The sequence below is a fragment of the Halichoerus grypus genome, chromosome 5 (genome assembly GCF_964656455.1).
Source record: "Halichoerus grypus chromosome 5, mHalGry1.hap1.1, whole genome shotgun sequence".
NCBI classification, from domain to species: domain Eukaryota; kingdom Metazoa; phylum Chordata; class Mammalia; order Carnivora; family Phocidae; genus Halichoerus; species Halichoerus grypus.
In genome coordinates, this window is record NC_135716.1 from 89,764,422 (window position 1) to 89,784,954 (window position 20,533).

At 40.4% G+C, this 20,533-nt stretch overlaps 1 protein-coding gene across 1 annotated transcript in view; it reads left to right on the plus strand.

Moving 5' to 3' along the window:
- Positions 1-20,533, plus strand: part of SPAG17 (sperm associated antigen 17) — a 219,474-nt gene that overhangs the window by 30,339 nt on the left and 168,602 nt on the right. Inside the window, exons 2-3 of the mRNA XM_078072554.1 lie at positions 10,394-10,534; positions 11,153-11,236. Of these exons, the coding sequence (XP_077928680.1) occupies positions 10,394-10,534; positions 11,153-11,236 (225 nt within the window). The remainder of the gene's footprint in view (positions 1-10,393; positions 10,535-11,152; positions 11,237-20,533) is intronic.

Sequence of the window (20,533 nt, forward strand, 5' to 3'; positions counted from 1 at the left end):
TGAATGAATGAATGACTCTCTACTATAAGCATTGTATTACTACAGTCCAGATTCTGAATACCTGAATGTTTTTCCAAGCCCATGTGGTTGGAATCAGGACTAATAACCAGGTTTTCTGATACTAAAACCAGTGCTCTTTTTATTACACCATTGAAAGAGCTATTGTAAGGACTATATTAGGGAATCAATAGGAGAGGAATAATTATAATGAATTACTGCCCTGATGCAACCAATAAATAGACTTCATGTACCTGTGTAATTGGAGAAAATTAATAACCATATCCAGATCGAGGGCTTGAAATTTATCATAATAATTAACTTGGAATATTTAGTCACACAGTCCTTACACGAGGTTCATATGGTAAAGGAGATATGTGAATTATGAGGGCGTATGGTATTGCAGGAATGAAGGAATGAGCAAGAAGCAGTTTTATTCAAATAGAACTGCTCTTGCTAAGGTCACTGGTAACCTTCTAATTGCCTTTGATGACATACACCACTCCTCCCCTGACTTCAGTGACACCTTCTTTCCTGACTCTCCTCCACCCCACTTTCTTGTCAGCCTCCAAGAAACTCATCCCTAAAACAGTGGCAGTGGTGTGAAGATCTGAAGAAAGTCATGAGCATTCTAGGAAAAAAATCTCAAGAACTGCCTCAGACAGCCATCCATGCTCTAATCTCCCCTCCCGTCAGGACGGATTGATATTGCTGAATCTTTTTTACCCTTTGTCAGTTTGGTGGTCTTACCCCGGTTTTCTCACCAGAGACAGATCTCCACTACCTCTTGCCTTCGTTGAGAAACTCCTGATTCCTGGGAGGCTGGAAAAGTCAGGATCATTGCATAATGCCAGCTCTGGAAAGCTGCAAATCCTAACTCCCTTGATGGGCCCCGTCAGAGCAACTGGTGTCGTTAAGTAGCCTAAACAAAGAAAAGGTCTCTTAAGAAACTTATTGTGAAACATAAACATTGTTTGCTTACTTTCCAAACTCCTATCTTAGTCATTTTTGTGTAACCACTATAGTTTCTTACATCATTTAATCACACTAATTTAATAAATGCGTGTTGAATGGAACCGCTGCTCATTTCTTATTGAATTAAGGCAGAGCACAGATTCCCAAGCAGACCCTCATAGCTTTTCTGAGACACCTTCTTGGGATTTTCAGATTGACCCATACTTCTCTAGGAGCATGATCGACCTTGGGTATCTAGAAGATCTGGCATTGCCCCAGGACCATCCTTAGATACCCCTTCTTCCCTGCATCATCATTTGGTGGCCAAGATATTGGCATTTCTTGGATATTTCATTGAATTGGGAGGAGAATAGGGTAGAGTGTTTATAATCAAGACAGTCTTGTATCCTTGTAGTAGTCAGAAGTGTCTTGGGGATTCTGTACTCACTCTAGATGGATGCAGAAATTAAACTCCAGCAGTGGCTAAAAAAACCAAACCAAAACAAAACAAACAAAAAACTCCATCAGCGGTTGTGTAGCAAACAAATGGTAAATGAGGACACTTGTATTAACTGCAAGGAAATGAGTTGTCCGTGACACATAATTAACCAAAAAGCAGCTATAGGGCATAGATGATTCATTAGAAAGAGTATTGGCTGGTTGTTTGTTTCCTCTGAGTAGTCCCAGTGCCAAGGCTATACAAATTTATAGAACATACCACAATGTCCAGTGGATAAATGACATTTAAAATAGAGAAATGAAGGTGGGGGGAAAAAAACAAAAACCAAAGAAAAGGGCTACAATAGGGTAATAATGAGTTAATATTGAGTCTTGAAAATATGTCTTAATTTTTAATGTGGGTGATAGTAACTCAATACTGAAGAGACTTGAGGGAGGGATGAGAGGGTCTCATGTCTGAGGATGGAGTTGTTTGATGAAAGGTTGTAGCCTTTAATATCTGATGATGAAAAGAGATCTCTTCTCTTTGGGGTGAGTCCCTGATTCCAATTTTACATTCGTGGAGCAATTAGCAGGACTCCTCTTAGCTTTTCTTGGTCTCCTCCGTTAGAAGAATGCCTCTGATATGTAATATTTGTTTGAAAACCCAAAGAATCTTGTTTCCTTTTGAGGTTTGCCTTACTCTTTATGTTCTGAAGTTCATTTTGGACCTCAGATTTTGCTCCAAGCAATAAAACTGGTTGGATTGTACGAACATAATGGAGCTGTAATTTTAGCCAACTGTTGGGGGTGGGGAGAGAGTTAAGGTGTGTAGTGGTTTCTGTGGTTTCTCTGTGGAGTAGAATTCCCTGCAAAGCTTTTCCATGTGGTGTTTTAATAGCTGTCTTAAAACTCTCTGATGTATGGAGCAAAACCGAATTAGGCTCATGTGCTAGATTGGTGGGATAGGCCAAGTACTCTGAAAAACGAAAGAAAAACAATCAAACAGCCAAGCTCTGAGGCTAAACCATCCAAAGAAGATCTGCAGGACATATCCAAATCCAAAATTGAAGAAGTGATCACCAGTTTTAACCCATTTTTGCAGAACTTTCAAAGGGAAATAATAGTTCCCTTGCACACATTAATATTTTACCTTTGCACAGTACTTTACAATGTGCAAAATGATCCTAGGTGTATTTGTTTATTAGAACCCTGCAAAAACTTTTGGAAGGTTATATTATTAGATCGATTTTTACAAGTGAGAAACTGAGTCACAAAGTAGGCCCAAGGTCATTTGTCTAAGAAACCACAGAGGCAGAATTTGACAACCTCTTCAGAGCTCTGTGTCTTTTGCTCCAGAACTTCAATAATTTTAATTAGTGATCACATTTAATATTTATGAAGACAAGGAAAACCAGCCAGATAGCATGTGCTTGCACAGTAAAGATGTTTCTGGACTGCTGAGTTCTCATCAGTGAATAGAAGACCTTAGAGTGTTGTCTATGTCTCAAAGGAATATGCTTTCTTTAATTCAAATGCTCAGTGATTCAGAGGCATGGTTCCTTCCAAAGTGCTGAGTGTACCTGATAAAATGCCACATACTTAGTTGTCATTCCCATACTAAACGTGTGTAACAATTCTGTTTAGTGTGTGGTTTTGACTACTAAGTTCAAGAGACATTTATTGAATGCTACTATATGCCAGGCCCATGGGCAAAGTAGGAAGTTGTCTAGGTGGTATGATTCTAGGGGAGCCTTTCCCACTGGCCCAGACCACTGCTAACATACCCCCATTAGCAGGGCATCCCTTTGAGTTAGTCCAGGAGTTGCTCAGATTCTGTTTTGAAAATGCAGATAGCACGGAGGGGGAAAAATACTTTAAGACAGTCCCAGTCACTAATGCTGCGGGGTATGCTTATTTATCTAGTTAACAAATCAAGTATTAAGGCCCTGAGCTGACTAGGAGGTGATGTGGATAAATTGTATTCTGTCCAGGAGAAGGGGATGCTGAATTCTGGAGAGCCCTATAAAGGGCCCGGGGGAGCCAGAATATAACAACAGGCCAGGGAGCCTGTCTTATCTGGAGAAAGAGGTGCCCAAACACTCTGTACCAAAAATAAACTTTACTCGTTTTGCTTTTGTTTTTAAGAACTAGCCCTGCCTGATATCTGTGTTTTAGGCCTGCATCCATAAAATTAATCAGATTAATATTTGCAAGTGAAATACCAAGCATGTGATCCGTGTTCTTATTTTTTTAAGCCAGTGAGCCGGTCTCTGTCTCTAATAAGAGTTAGTGCAGTGCAGCTGTCTGTCCCCAGCCCTTTGCGTGGCCACCTCGGAGCTCACTGTCTCCTTAGTCAGCTCCACACCTTTCCCCTGACTCCAACCCATGTCTCTTTCACCGTTGGAGGTGGGTCGGTGTCTCTGCCCGGATTCTACTGAGCACAAAATCACTTACAGCTCCCTTCTGCCACACTCACGTTTTTTTCCTCATAGCTCTGAAAATTATATACCTTTAGAATTGTAAACATAGTATGTTCATGACTTTTGCCCTTTCTTCCAAGCACCTAAATATTTTAGAAATATATCAGTTAATATGTTTATCATTATCAAAGAGCAAGTTATTCTGCAAATTGACTATCATTCAAATAAAGACTTTCTTTTTCATGATACAACGGTTGATATTCTGTTTGATTTTTTTCCTTGACTCACTCATAAGTTCTCCACATTTGGAACAGCATGTATGGAATAACCATTTTTGTTTTAATAAGTACCAAGAGCAGAAGCCCCCCCCCCAAAAAATAATATCCACGATGGCTGTGATCATTCCTAGGTGCTGTGCTCAGAAGGTTTCTATAGGTTTTCTCATTCTATCTTCAAAACAACCCCGTGAGGCAGGTACTGTCGTTATCCTCATGTATCCATGAGGCACAGAGAAGTTAAGTAACTTGCCCAAGGACACACAGATGATGCATTGAAATTTGAATCCAGGAAGTCTGCCTCCTTAGCCCAGGCTCTTAATCACTATGCCACAATGACCTCCTCCAGGGGGTCATGGAAGTGTGAGGGGGTCTCACTATCTGAGGGTGCTCGGGGACCCCCTCCCAGGGCAGTGGTCCCAGTGACTCGGATGCCTGAGTGGGACAGTAGCCCCAAGATGTTCAGGAGGAAAGGAGAGCCTTGGAGTCAGTTGGCCCTGCTCCTCCCATGGTGGCCTCTCTGTCCTTACCTTGTCACTTGCATTTCATAGAGTCCATTTTGAAGGATAGTGAGGCTGGGTCCCACCTGAAGCAGCATCCATCAGCAGACAGTATCACTCCACACAGCACACACTGCAGAATGTGTATTGGGATGGGGAATGTGATAGGTGGAGAGAATCTGCTCTGCCCTCAATATTTTCCCAGAGACAGTCTTCACCGTTTCAATCAAAATCATTTCTAAGTCAGTCTTAGACTCACAGGCATTCCTGGGAAGGGAGCCGTGATGTGCTGCTAAACGTTTTAACAACCTGTTCTCCAGGGCAAAGCTCTGATTTGTGGCACTTGGCATTGTTATAGTTTCCGCACTTCCGCCATGGTGAATTTCACGGTGTCAACGCAACCCCACTGGCCAGAGTCAGGAAGCGTGGGGGCAATCAGATCCAGCACACTCCTGATGGAGGGGAAGATTAGGATGGGTGGGGCAGTGACATTGCGGCGGGAGGCTGTGTCAGGTCCAAATTCTGCACATCTGGCAGAGTCTGGATGTAGAGCCCTGATACCATGTGCAGCTTCTGTCTTTCCTCTCTCCCTACCCCACACCGCCATAAAGTCTGACTCATAAGAATTTCAGAGGCACCTTGAAGGAGAAAGGAATCACAGAACTTGCAGCCTGTCGGCGGTTAGGTGGAGGGGAAGAAGGAGCAGGCCACTGAGGTCCCTCTCGCTGGATGACAGGAGACAGTAGGAAAGAAAGAGAAGGAGGGATGGCTTTATAGCAATGAGCGTTTGTATGTGAGTCTTGGGCTTTTCCCCTCTTACCTGCCAGAGCTGCCTCCTTTCACTACCATCTGGCTGCTTGTCGGGCCACTCCCAGGAAACCTGTCTTGGTAGAGGAACGGCCACAGGGCCTAACTCCTCAAACCCTTGTCACTGACGCCTGGCAGAAATCAGGTTGGATCAGAGGCAGCCCGTTTTCCTCCCAAAAGACTTCAGGGCTGTGGACTCTGTATACGCGCTGCACGGTTTCCTGATACGTTACCTTCTAGGGCTTTATGATTCTCAGGGTCAAAATCCTCAGTGTCCAAGCACATCCTCTATTGCTTTAAAATACTGAACAACAGTTATTTATAGAGAGAGCCCTGCTTTATTTCCCATTTCTCTGCTGGGCACCATGAGGTACAAAAGCGATAAAACGGAATTTCTGACCTAAAGAGCTTATAATCTAGTTGAGAAAATGTGACAGCCACATGAACTAATTCCTAAATAAGGAGCAGTTCTAACAGTATGATGACAATGTGTCAAGCTATAGTATTTATAACAAATTGTGAGGTATCTATAATTAGAGAAGAATCTATAATAAGAATTTGTTTAGTAAAGGCAGTCAAAGGAGTTAGATGCCTGCACATCCCAGGCGGTTGTATCGTTCCTGTTCATTAGATAACAATGTGCACCCATTTGTAATTGCTATTCCCAACTTATTTTATAGTTATAACCCCTTTTTAACAAATACGATTATAGCAGCCAGTTCTATGTCATAAAAATATTCTGCCGGCCAACCCCCCACACTAACACTCTTTGGTTGATGGAGATCCAAGACCCCTTTTGAAGGGAAGCCCTGGTATGAGAGAGACAGTCGCTAATCCCTCTCCATTTGGCAGTACACCTACTCGACAAGAAGGTCATCCTTGCAGCAGAGGAGCGACATAAAGTATACGTTTGCATATCGGGACAGTTGTTAAATAACTCTGCACACAGTTTGCCTTTTTTAATGTTGCGCTGATTTGCCTTGGGGCTTGTATACATCTTCTCCAAATAAAAGTTGGGACCACTGTTGGTTCATCAAGCTCCTCGGGATCCGATCAGCCTGGGGAGCGGACTGTGGGAATCTCCTTTCAGGTCATTGAGGGCAGCAGGCCCCCTGCCACACGCCAGCAAAGGCAGGGGAAGACAGTATGTGTGTCCTGCCATTCCCCTCCCAGCTGATGCCTTGTGCTAATAGAAGGAAGCAATCACCTTCCCATTGTCCAAAAGCTACTTCTCACTTGTCTTAAAGGGTTGTTATAATTATCTTAGATTACAGAAGTGCCTCAGTAAAATCTGGAGAGTTCGCAATATATGAAAGAAAAGAGTCATAAATCTACCCTGTGTCTCTGGGACAGTAGGTGTGTGTGAGACAGCCGGGGTCTTTGCATTTACATGAATACTTTCTTGTTTTGGAAGACTAGTATGTCTGTGTTTGGGTTAAGACGCCCTCCTGCCAAGCTTCAATTAGGTGAGGCTGGTAAAGTAAATAAAAGGTAAGGGATTGTGTCCATACATGACTTCATTCCATCCTTTGAATGACTTTATCAATAACTGCTAGAAAGCGAGACTCAGCAATAACTGTGTCCAGCATATACCTCCAGCCAGCAGAGAGCCGACCTCATTTCCTAAGGCTTTTGTGGTGTGCCCAGACTAAAACCCTGTATCCTTCACCATCAGATGCATCCAATGTAGTTTTTCTAAAATGATTAATGTTTTCTTTGTCTAGGCTTATGCTAAGAGTTAATCCAAACTTCTTGAGCTGTGTGACACTCACCCACAGGTAGCTGGCGCCTCAGGACTCACAAGTGTGATGACTCAAATGTACACATTGTACGTTCATCTCTCACCCATGGTCCACATTTGTATTCTCTATACTCAGTTTCTCCGGCTGCCCTGTGAACCCAAATTTAAGGACTGTGTTTAAGTGCATGTCGGGGCGGGATACATGGCAGAGGGGTGTTCTTAATAGCTTTTTACCAAATCTAATTTGTGTCCCAGTTTTTCCAAAACAATTTCCTAAAACTGCTGCCAATTAGTGGAAATTTGGAATCTACAGTTATCCTGAAGTAGTAAGAGAAAGATTCAGAAATTATATTTGCAGAGCATTGTTCATTTAACGATTCTTCCTAATTAGACCCCAGGGCAATGGCTTACTCTTCATTAGTTGAATATTATGCATTTCCTGACATCTCACTGCCCCCTAGTGCAGCACGCTAGTGAGTGCATCATTCTCTGCAGACATTCTTGATTTGCATTATTACTGTCTGATCAGTCCATTTCATGCGTACCTGGCTTCTGGGAATGTGATTTGACACTAATCCATGACTCAAACCAAGTCCTTCATGGGTCCCGTTTTGCCAAGTAGATCCTATTCCAGGAGCAGGAGTTTTGGGGGCAAGTGAGTACAGATGGGAAACGGAGTCTCAGCTGGACTCTACTCTCCAGACCCCTTCCAGTGGAGAAATTGGGCCCAGAATTTTCAGTATAGTACCATGAACTGGAGGAACAGATCTTGTGTTAAGGTGCATCCAGACCAAAGTAACAAGAACACTCTGCTTGGAGAGAGACAAACTTAGGAAATTTCCTTAACGTCTTTGAGCCTTCATAAAACTGTCATTGATTTAAGAAAAAAAAAAGGTAACCTTAAGATGTCTTAAGGCTTTACTACATGATCTATGTTTGAGGGTTTTATACACTTTAATATGTGATACAGACCTTCATCTATTATGTTTACTGTGAATGAGATAGCCATGAACTGCAATTTAAGGATTATGGAAAGGCATTCTGACCCCAAAGACTTGCTCTCAAAACTGTTCTAAAACGATCACAAAATTGTAAGCCACGAATGTGGTCTCCATGAGGTTCTGCCGAGATGACCTTGAACAAGTTGTTGGACTTTGCTGGGCCTCTGTTTTTCCATCTATAAAGTATGAGTGCACCTATTTAAAGGGATTACTCAGGGATTCAGTGAGATAACATATGCCTGGCACATGGCAGATTTCAATAATTGTCAGTTCCTTCTTCCTCCTCCCTTATTTTCTTCTGGTCTGAAATAGTCAACACCTGCCTTTGACACCAGATACTAATGGGTAGGTGGTGGGCTAGAATGTCCTCTTTCTGATGTGTCCCCCCAAAGAGTGGACAGGCAGCCCTTCCTTGTCACCATTAGCTTTCAAATCCAGGCAAGGACATTTGCAGCGGGGGGGGGGGGGGGGGGGGGAGGTAGAGGTGGTCAAAAAAATCTTCCCTGTGGGAAAGTGTAACTGATGGGAAGTCTGGGGTTGTGCCTGGTTAGGAACCATGTGTATTATTGTGCGACATTAACCATGTCGCATTATTATGAGAATTTAAGAGATTTTCCTCTTCCGATGATTATAGTTGCAGTTTTGACTGTGGGAGCAGACCAAAGAAAAGAAAGGCATCCAATGTGGGAAAGGTCATTTTGCGATAGTGGCATTTTTTTCCCAAAAGAATACATTATAAATGTCATACTTACTTTTCAGAGTCAGAATATTAAAAAACAAAAAAACAAAAAAACAGATGCTCAGTCTTCTTATGGTGAATTAGCAAACAAACAAAAAAGGTCTTAAACTCAATGTAACAGGGAAACACATCGAGCCACACCGACATGCACACACACATACACACACACACACACTTTGTAGGTAAAATACACATTTTTATGCTTTCATGGGTGGTTTTTGTTTTGAATTGAAAATTGAGCAGGTTTTGTTAGGTAGTTAGTAAGTTTCCATGGAGAGAAGTAAAGAGACATTTAAGGATACTGATTATTGGATGGTAAGGAGGAATTTGCACTAAGGTCTTTTCTCCGACCTATACCCTAGTTCTGTCATCACCCTGACCATGGACTGGACAGAAAACAGAACCACAGAAAATTATGCATTTCATTACATTTGTGTAAAATCTCTTCACATCATCTTAGACATTGTTTTGGAATCCACCAACAGGCAGTTTTACCCTATTTGAATCAGATCTTCAGAGGGACATTAGATTTTGCCCTGTCCAACCCCTTTATGCTATAAATGGGGTTGGTAAGGGCTGGAGGGGTCACATGGCTAGAGTGCCCTCCTTTATTATTTATTTCTCTTTCCGAATGTCTTTATCATGTTTGCTTATTCTATTTCCCCATACTATTGTTAGTGTGCGAAAGTCATAGACCCTGGTATGCATGAGTTTGACTCTCAGCACCACACAGCGGGTAATTCAATAAACTCCATTCTTAATCTCCGGGGAACTGCTTCTTCCCAAGAGAAATTATCATTATAATAGAGAAAGGGATTACTGAATAAGAATATTGTCTTTGGTAACATTTCTTTTAAATTATTTGATGCAACATTTCGTGTCCAAGTGTAATTTTTTAGCCTATGTCCTGGGAAGGGAAAGGACTCATTTGTGAATTAGCAATGAGATTCTTGTGTTACACGAGGAGGAAAAGATATGTCCTAGTTCTGTGCTTTACAAAAACTTCAGGGATTACATTTTTACCCCATATAAGGCCCCTTTGGCAACTCATTCAATATTACCCGACATTCAGCAAGTATTGATCAAGCTCCTCCCATGCCTCTGGCACGATTTAGAGTCTTAGACTGTATCAGGGAACAAAAATAAAGATTTCTGCTTTCAAGATTATATCTTAATATATATTTGTAACATATGAATGAACTATTTCTTCCCAGTACCAAATTATTCTTGGACAGCATTCTAGTGAAAACATGTCATTTTTTAAACACTGTCTTCCTTAAAATGAAAGGTCTAGTTTCCCAAGCAAATGGTTTTTTGGTCTAGTTGCATGAAATTTGGCACAACACTGCCGCCTTGCGGCTACTTGAATCAGGAATTTACATACACTATGTGGTCAGCTCTTGTCTTTTAAGGTAAAGTTTAAAGGGAAAATTATCTTGTTTTAGTGGAAGCCTTTGACACAAAATTACCTACCCAGGAATATTTAGAATTTAATTCCTTCTGCTTTTTTTTTAACAGAATGATTGGAAGGGCTCCGTCGCTTTTGTAGTTGGAAACCGGATTGAAGATGATCTTCTCATCCGAGCCCTCACCCTTGCTGTCCAGGTCCCTCAGCGGAAATTCTTCAGTATCGTGTCCTGGCAAGACATTCTCCAGCAGGTACCTGTCCTTTCCCATCTCGAGGCCCCGTGAAGACTTTTGTGCTTAAAATAATAGAATAAAATAATAAAATAAATACAACTATCATATTCTTGGGCTGTTTGGTAAATTGGGGTGGATTATTTTAAACAAAACTTAGCTAGAATAAATTTGCATTGTTCAATCTGGAAGAATTATTTTGGCCCATTATTTAGGCCCATTTTAGGCCCTTTCAGCACTCACTCATTTGACAAAATTCCTGTGGCCACACCAGGCTCCATGCTAGGCTCTCTGAGGAATTATTTATTCAATAAAAGATTTAATAATAATAAAAGACTAAACTACTTACTGTTCCAGGGAAATCCATAGCAAGAAAAATTAAGTCTACAGAGAAACCTAGCTGTCAGAGGACAGAGAGGAATGACCACATAGAAAAGTCCTGTCAGGTGGCCCATACTCACACGATTACTAACAGCTTACCAAAGTGACTATAAATATTTTGCCTTGTTGATGAATATCTCTTCCTTGCTAGGTTTCTCAACCTTTCAAGCCACCTAGGTATTTGAAAGTTACATATATCTAAGTGTTCCTTAAGTATGCCTTTCTTTTTCATTATAGATTAATTTAATTTTCTTACAGATCAATGAATCAAATGCATTTCTTGAAACTCCATCTAAAAAGGCAAAGAAACCTGTAGGCAGTAGTGCTCCCTTATACCATGAGGTAGGTGAACATCTTTATTGAAGAGATTTTTGTTATTTTTAGAAAATGAGAATTGAAGTAATAATCTTATATTCACGTTAAAAAATTTTTTTAATTCATTCTTTGAAAGCAAATTCTTGCTTTGCTCCTCATTGGAGCTGCCTGATGGCAGGCACTTAAAAAATCTGCCTCTCTTCTAACAAAATCCCTCTCTAGGAATAAAATTGTCCTAGATTGTCTACACCATCACTGTATCCAATTAAAGACTATAAATCAGAAATTTTTATATACAAAAGAGTTGGGTCATACTTTTTCATGGTAATTATTGAGTGAGTGATGGTATTAAAAGGAGCTGTATGATTAGTGTATTACGAAGTGTTAGTTTCACCAAAGGAACAATGTAAAAATGCCGTAGAAAGTGTTTCCTGTACAAGACAGAGACACAGCTGTTAAAATTTTCCATCAGTCAGCAAGATTTGGGCACATTTTCTCTCCTACTTTAACCAACATGAAAATAAGGACAATTTTTAGATTAATCGTCCATTCTGTTTCTAGCAGATGCTTAACACAAGAGTCTGGCCTGGCTGACCATTGGGTTTATGCAAAGACTTAGAACTCATGCTCAGTACAGGGGGATTGCCTCTCACACTGCCTTGTTAATATCTAACTTACAGCTCACAAGAAGCTATAAAAATCCACTGATTAATTAGAATATCACTTAAAATTTGTCAGGCACTGTTTTACAGCTCTTCAGACTGAAAGCATAAAGATTTTTGGATCTTTCTAAGACAAACTTGTTTGCACTTTATTTCAGTGATCTAATAAAGTTTTTATGTGTCTCAGGTCTTGGATGATTTCTTAATGGGCTCTTTAGTATTGCCTGAGTACTATCTGAACAAGTTTCATTGGATTTATTTACGCTTGACAATAGTGTGGATTTTATAGCATAACGCTTGCTACACTACTCTCACTATCACGAAAAACTGAATCTATGCTTTTGGAGTCAAATAACATACCTTCTAGCTTTTGTTGTGATGTGCTAAATGTGCGTGCTCCAGTTGAAACATTATGTGATACCTGGATTTAAAATACTGGAAGTTTTCTTCTAAAGTAGCCATAGAAATCCCTGTCCAATTCTCGGGCCTGGGACCAATTAGCCCCCCAAAGAACTCTTTCTTCTTCAAAGATGCTCAGTAAAAATCAGAGATGATAACAGGCCAGTTTTGATGTCTAATCTGGACAGACATTTTGACTTGGATGTGGGATAGCACAATGTTACAAATCCAGAGTTCAGTTAGAAAGCCATTCCTTTCCAATATGTGCTGTGACTTTGGGTTGTGAATCCTTCACTCAGGGGAGGTCCATTTCACATCTGGCTCTACCACATTCTTCCAGGGGAGCATTTGGGCAATAAGCCTCCCACACCCACTCACACACCCTTTCCTGAATGGTTCCAGAAAAAGAGGGAAGGCAGGATGAGCACCACAGAGATTGGACCTTGGGTATACCAGACATGCATCAACATCAGTTTGCTTCGGTAAAAACAGATATAGAACATAAAACAAATTCAGGCTCCTGATCAGCATCAGCCAACGACAGAAGGCACATTTGGAGAAGAGGGTACATTTCCAATCTCAGTCCCTTCACACTTAGGACCTGTTCGGGAACTCTGTCACTTGGTACCTCATCATCCCAAGTGAATTGAAAAGCTCCAGGCAGTGCCTACTGAGAAGCCCAAGGTGGTTGTGATTGTGAGAGGTGACCACGAGAGAGGCCCAGACCCCAACGCTTTCGGGACTCGTGAACTTTTAAGACTCATGAGTCTATTTCTGCTTGAAGTCTTGCACAGTCTAGGACCCTTGCCACAGTTAAACTCCTCAGGAGCCTGTGTGCAAAGTCTTGTATTTTCTTTCTCAAAGGAAACTCTGCACTGGGGAAGAAAAGGTAATCTAAGAAAGTTGTTTATGTTGCATGTGAAATTCATAGTTCTGTATTCTCCATTTTGGAGGGAGAACTCAAGAACCAAGAACTGTGAAGGCCATACCCTTACATTTACTTCTATTTGTAGGCTACTCTCATTGGCCTTAAATCAGAGCCTAGTCATTCTCACTTTAAACATAGTTCTAACCAGTTTGGCTTTCTGGTTTCCTTGCTTGCAGTCAATTAGGAGCAGCAAATTAAAGGGAAATGTCACCATAGTGCAGTTCATCCATGAGTAGTAAAATAGCGTCAGAACCACATTACATATTTCCAATAATGACTTGAAATGTCTGGGCTAGCAAAGACCACATTCCTAAGTGATTTGCTCAGGCTTTCACTTGGATGGCTTGGTGTTGTATACACACAGCCTCATTTTGAAATTGTGTAATTTCCCCTGAAACATTAGAGTTCATCTAGCCATAGGATTGTATATACGAAAAAGAGTCTTTATTTATAAACCACAGTTCTTTGAAAATGTGCTTGGATTTGTGCTAATGTAATTCCACAGAGACACAGCTATAGCCCATTTGTTCATTCACCTACTCTTTTTGGAAACCCATGTCCTGCTCCAGCAGGAACTACTCTAAGGACTCATATGGGAATGGGAAGAGAATATTCTCCTTTGTGCATGGTCTCAGGGATGTTAGCTATTACTTTATTATATTATTAGTAGTAGTTGTAGTATATAATAACGAGGATGAAAATGATGATGATCCCATGCACTGGCCTTACATATGAACATAATTTCCAGCTTGTAATCCTATTTGAGGATGTGGACTTACATGAAAATGTATACACAGATATTGTCTGCATTATATAGTCACCAGTTTTTACCAAATAGTGGTATTTTACCAAATACCAAACAATTAACAAGTACATTCTTGTTCACCTTATAGACAATGGGGCAGATATGAATATTATAAAGACTCTAACCTCAAGAAGCTTAAGGATTAGTTGGGGGGGAGGAAAAGGTATATACTAACAAGGAGTAAATGGTCAAAAAAATGTTTGGTAAAGGAATGAAGGGGCTCCTGGGTGGCTCAGTTGGTTAAGTGTCTGCCTTCAGCTCAGGTCATGATCCCAGGGTCCTGGAATAGAGCCCCACATCAGGCTCCCTGCTCAGTGGGGAGTTTGCTCCTCGCCCCCCTCTGCCCCTCCCTCTGCTTGTTCTCTCTCTCTCTCTCAAATAAATAAAGTTTTAAAAAAATAAAAGAAGTGAACAACATAACACACTGAAGTCCATGAGGGACAGATGAAGTGTTATGGGCATTCAAAGGAAGATGAGATTACCATTAGCGTGTGGTTGTGGGTAGGATCTAAAGAAGCCTTGTGGAGAAGGTGGCATTGGGAGGGAAAGGAAGGGTAGCTAATTTTGACCTTTTATATATTATTCCAGGGACGCCTGGTTGGCTTAGTCGGTTGAACGTCTGACTCTTGATTTTGGCTCAGGTCAGGATCTCAGGGTTGTGGCATCTGGCCCCACGTCGGGCTCCGTGCTGCTGAGTATGGAGACTGCTTAGGATTCTTTCCCTCCCTTTCTCTCTGCCCCTCCCCAACTCTCTCTCTCTCTCTAGTAAGTAAATGAATAAATAATTCCAATTAACCCATATCACAATTCTAAAAGGACACATAAATATCGCCATTTTACATATAGGGAGATGGAGGCATAGAGAAGGTAGGAAGTTTATTAATTAGAACACTGAAGAACTTGGGTTTAGCCATAGTTAAATCCATAGACTCAAGTTGTTCTTCTTTACCACAAACACAGTACTCTTCCACTGGGCTCTAAGCTGTCCACCCTTGGATGAGTAGGTCTTGGCAGTCTTGACATTCAAATGTGGGAGCGGGCATTCCAAGAAAAGGGAACAGCTCAAGCAAAGGCATAGGTGTGGGAGAAGAGTGAATATGTACTAAATTTATAATTGCATGGTATAAGATATACTCAATAGGAAAGGTAAATTCTATAGGTACTTTAATTACAACTTTAAAATCCTGAAGACAGATATCTATGAGAAAATATTTCAAGCACTCAATAAAATCCATTCTTTAAGATTGACATTTATTTGCTAAATATGCACAAATATTTGGCTGCGTGTGTCTGATGGCCCACAGAGAGAATCTGACTTGTTCATTTGTAGGTTTATTCAGTCCTGTCCAAAACCAAAAAGGAAAATATTAAGGATCACTCAAAGCTGACTGAAATGTTCCCCATGAGAGAGGTCTACATGTTCCATACATGCAAAGGTTCTCCCATCTGTGATTAAATCTGATATGCAATATGTATGCCTTATTAGGAGATGTACAAATTTTGGACTTTGTGACTTTGATAAATTAGAAAGAAAAAACTACCCATTGGACAGGGGTTTGTTAATTCAACTTCTCTGAAGTCAGGGTCAACTGTCCTAAAAGTTTTAGACTCCACTCTATGTTTGGCTTTGCTTCATGATGGTGATCATTGTAACTTCCAACCCAGAAATAAGCAACCATCCAGACATGGGCCGTGGGTTTGCCTATCTGTGATTTAGTCAGAAAAGACAAATTAGGTCACCACAAAAAAACTTTTAAAAACACAAAAGCTTGCTGAAACAAAAAACATCTATAAAGAATAAATGTTTGTATGCCCTAGTTGGTGACTCACTTATTTTAAAAATTAATCAATTCTATACAACAAACAACCTGGACAATCTGAAAGATGATGTGATACAGTGTAGTTCTATGAATACAAATAATTATTAATTTTCCTCTTAACTCCCACCAGTAAAAAAATAAAATGTTATTTTTTTAACTGGTATATTTTAATTAAGATAAATTAATTTCTTTTTCATTAGGAGATCATTCTGGGAGATCATTAAATATGGAAAGATTCTTCTGATGTTGGATTTGAAAGTAACGAATCAAATGCAGTTTAAAAAGATACAGATTGCAAATTTTATATATAAAGATCTAATTAGTTTCATCACGTTCTTAAGATACTTTGCTGCTACATTGGATTAATTTATCCCCAGATGTAATCATTTCATTTTGTTGGTTCTTATTCCTATGCATGTAGATATATTTTTCGGCTCCTTCCCCACTGTGTATTCATAATAACTCACAAGTAAGACCACAGACTTAATTATAATCTAGTTGCCTCCCTTGTCCACATTTCTAATATGAAACTCATTTTTTTAACAGTGCCTCAAATTAACAGTCTATTCAATGGAATTGTAAGCCTTTATTTGGGGCAGGTTGCGGGGGGAGTCTTGTCAAAATGAAAAATGGAAAACTCATGCTTCAGAGATAGAAACAAATAATATGTGAAAACATTTAAGAGGTTTGAAGTTATTAAAATGGCAGATCTACTGGGACCAGAAAGCAGTATGTCATGGAAGAAACGAAGGAAAAGGGAGACAGGAAGCATTCTCTGGCCTTTTCAATCCTGCGTTTTAAAACAAAACAAAAAAATTCAGGAAGAATTGGAAAGAAGCCAACCTAATGCTGTTATTTCATAGAGCTTAGGGACACACCAGGAAATTACAGGCCAGTTAGTTTAACTTCACTTGTAGGGAAAGTATTAAAAACTGCTGCAGGAGATCAAGTAAAAGGATGCTTAGAAAAGCACAGCTTGATTAAGGCAAGCCTGGCCAACGTGGTTTTCGGAAAGGGAAGGTCATGTCTTAGGAACTTGTTGAAATTCTTTGAAGCTATTACGGCCAGTGCAGTCTTCAAAGAACACGGCGAGGCCCGGGATCTGCGTGTCTTTTCCGTTCCACACCAGTCCTTGAGGGATGCTTGCAGAACATGGCCCACATCAGGGCCTTGGTGTTCCGGGTTTCGAAACCACTATCAAAATAGCAGAAAATAACCTCTGATGGAACATTTTTAAAGCTGGAACCAATTAATACAACCTGATATTTATAAATGTAAAATAAAGACTTGGAACAAAATTTAGGAATATTGAGCTGTAACAAAGAAGTACTACACTGGGACTATAAAAACAATCTGGGAGTTATTGTGCCAAAATCTGTGCTTTGGAGGCATTTCTCACCCAAAGAAGGGAAAATGAGGAGAAATGACAGTGATGAGTAGGTCTTGGCAGTCTTGACATTCAAATGTGGGAGCGGGCATTCCAAGAAAAGGGAATGGTTGTAGGGTAAAGAGTTATGAAGAGTTGCAACCGAATGAATTTTGTCAATATGGGAAAAGGAGCAGTCAGACGTGTTAACAACCCTGAGCCTCTACGGTCCTGGAGAAGGCCAGAGCAGCCCAGCAGAGAAAGCTTAGTCCAGGCGAGTCAGTGACGGGGTGGAAGGTCAGGCCTCCGTTGCTTTAGGAATGGGTTCCTAGGGAGCAAATATGTTTGCTTCCCAGATCAGAAACCTGGAGTTCTGTTTTCAAAGAAAAGCATAACTCAAGCAAAGGCACTGAAGAGCATCCCAATCATGCCCCCCCCAGCTCTTTCCCACCCTGGGGTGCAGGCAGCTGGCCAAGCCCATGCGTTTCAGGAGTAGGCAAGTAGTCGCTGGCGAGGAGTGGAATCAGAAGCTGAGGCCTCTGGGACTCAGTCCCAGGAAACCACACCATCCAAGTGCTGGTGACAGGGGTGCAGGTCGGACCTTAAGTCCAGAGGAGAACTGCCGGACAAGACAAGAATCTAGTCGAGAATCCCAGGACAGGGCTATCAGTGGAGGAGTAACCACCAGAAGGTTCAGCTCGTGAAGAGCAGCCATCACCGTCTTGGCCAGGGTGGATCCTGGAGCTTCTCCAACAGTCTACACTCCACATCCACTATGACTGGAAGGAAGTCAGGGAAGGAATCAGGAAGACTCCACCATTCTATTTCTCTGTCTAAGACTGTGAATAATCTGCCTTTGTACAAGGTAATAATACTAGTTAGGATTTACTGATGACTTAGTTTATCGCAGGTCTTGTGTGCATGGTACTTCATACATATTAGCGAACCTAATCCTCTCAACAGCCTGCCGAGAGATACCTACAACGACGGAAGTGAAGCCTCAGACAGGCTAAGTAACTCAACGACTCAGAAGCCTCTCTTCCTTCCGCTGGCATCACATAAAAATTGAGGGTAGATAGTCGGGGTTCTGCAAGTGGTTGTTGTGGTTTAACATTTCTTGAATACAAGCTACTGCTAGTAATGAGAATTAAGCCTTAAGCCTCACAGTAGTTCTGTGATATGTTTATTGCTTTTCCTACTGCTCTGGCGAAGGCAATGGTGTATCTGCACATGAGGAAGGTGCCAAACAATTCTAGTCCTATTTTTGAGCCACCTTGATGAGGGGCTTCTGCCCAAATGTTTGGATCACCTGGAACTTTTAATTCTAACAGTTTAGGTTTATATGGTTAAGGTGACTAAGTCTTTGGGAGAGGGAAGAGGGAAGGATGGGAAATGAGAGGGAAGTTAATACATATGCATTAGAGATGCAGGTGTGGAAAGAAAGAGACCTAAGCGAATTAGTGAGAGTGAATTTCATCTCCAGAGTGCCTTCTGCTAGCTTGGTGAGACATACCCTTAATGGTTAGATGCACTGATCCAAACCAGTCTGCCTGGGCTCCTACTCTAATTCCACTACCTAGTAGCCATGTAACTTCGGGCGAGTTCCATAACTCTGTTGTACCTGTTGTCTTTTTGTAAAGTCAGTATTGATGGTGGTATCTGCCTCATCAAGCTGTAGTGATGATTAAATGAGATAGTAAATATAAAGCACTTAGCATGGTTCCTGTCATACAGTCAGTAAGTGTCCATTAAAGTTTAGCTATTATAGTTTATTCCTATTTTTTAAATTTCTATTCTCAGTCATAGTGAGTGTTGGGGTTTTGTACTTTAGGATGCATGAAAGAACTAGAAACATCTATGAGCAGGGTATTTTATTTTTAATTTTTTATGATAGTAAAAAACACATAACATCACATTTGCCATTTTCATTATTTCCAAGTGTACAGTTTAGTAGTGCTAAATATATTTGCATTGTTGTACAACCAGTGTCCACAACTTTTCATCTCACAGAACTGAAACTTTATATCCTGTAAACAACTGCCCATTTCCCCTTCCCCTAGCCCCTGATGACCATCACTCTACTTTTTTCTCCCTATGAATTGGACAACTCTAGATACCTCATAGAAGTGGAATCATACAGTATTTGTCTTTTTGTGACTGGCTTATTTCACTTAACGTGATGTCTTCAAAGTGCATCCATATTGTAGGATACGTCAGAATTTCCTTCCTTTTCAAGCTGAATAACACTCCATGGTATGTATGTGTAAAATTTTATGTATCTATTCAACCATTGATGAACCCTTGGGTTGCTTCCATCTCTTGGCTATTGTGAATTACGCTGTTATGAACATTGGTATGCAAATTATGAGCAGGTTTTTCACTAAGTGGCATACAACCAATGAAAGATAAGTTAACTGCTAGGTGAATAAGGGGAAAAAAAGGCAAACTGAGGGTCAAAGGGAATTTGGGTTATTCTATTATACTAGTGTTCATTGCCATGATGGAAACTAATATACATTTATCTTCTTTGTTATGTCACATAAGGAATAAATATGACTGAACACCCTAAGGAATAAACAACAGTAGTACCATTTCTCAAGTAATAATTATAATAATAAAATCTTACATTTAGATAAAAAGAAGGATTTTGCAACCACTGTCTCATTATATTTTCACACCTTCATGTAAGCTGAGCTGAAAAGCTGGTAGTATCTCTGTAGCGTGAATGGGAAAATGGAACCTAAGAACCTCAAATGATTTGTTCCCTGTCAGCAGCCAGAGTTAAAATGAATGTCAGTCCTCCTGACTCATAGTCCAGGGTTCTACTCTACACCTAACAGAAAGCAAGCCTCACTCATTAAAAATTTCTTGTTTATTCTTGCATTTCCCACAGGATAATTTTAGACATTTTATAGATACAAAATTTATATTTTGTTAAACATATATCTTAATGTGCATTAAAAATAAAAACGGAATACTAACGTGCAATGTCCCCAACTTCATGGCTTAGGATCGAGCCAAATTATTTTTTTAACTTGCTTTACAGTAAGTTTAGTGAAAAATATTACCTGCATAGTACAGGTGGTACACAGCTTTGGCTGAATCATCAAGGAATGCTCAATGACCAAGGTTTAGGAAATGCTTCATTATCATGCATCCCACAAATATTTGAGTGTCTACTATGTACCAAATCTATGACTGAGTTTATTTTGGTGAATAAAACAGATAGAATTCCCTGCCCTTGCAGAGTTTACATCTGAATAGGGAAGGGAGGCGTTATGCAAAGATCAAACAAGCAAACAAATGTATGCATAATTATAAATTGGGATAAATGCTTTAGACTG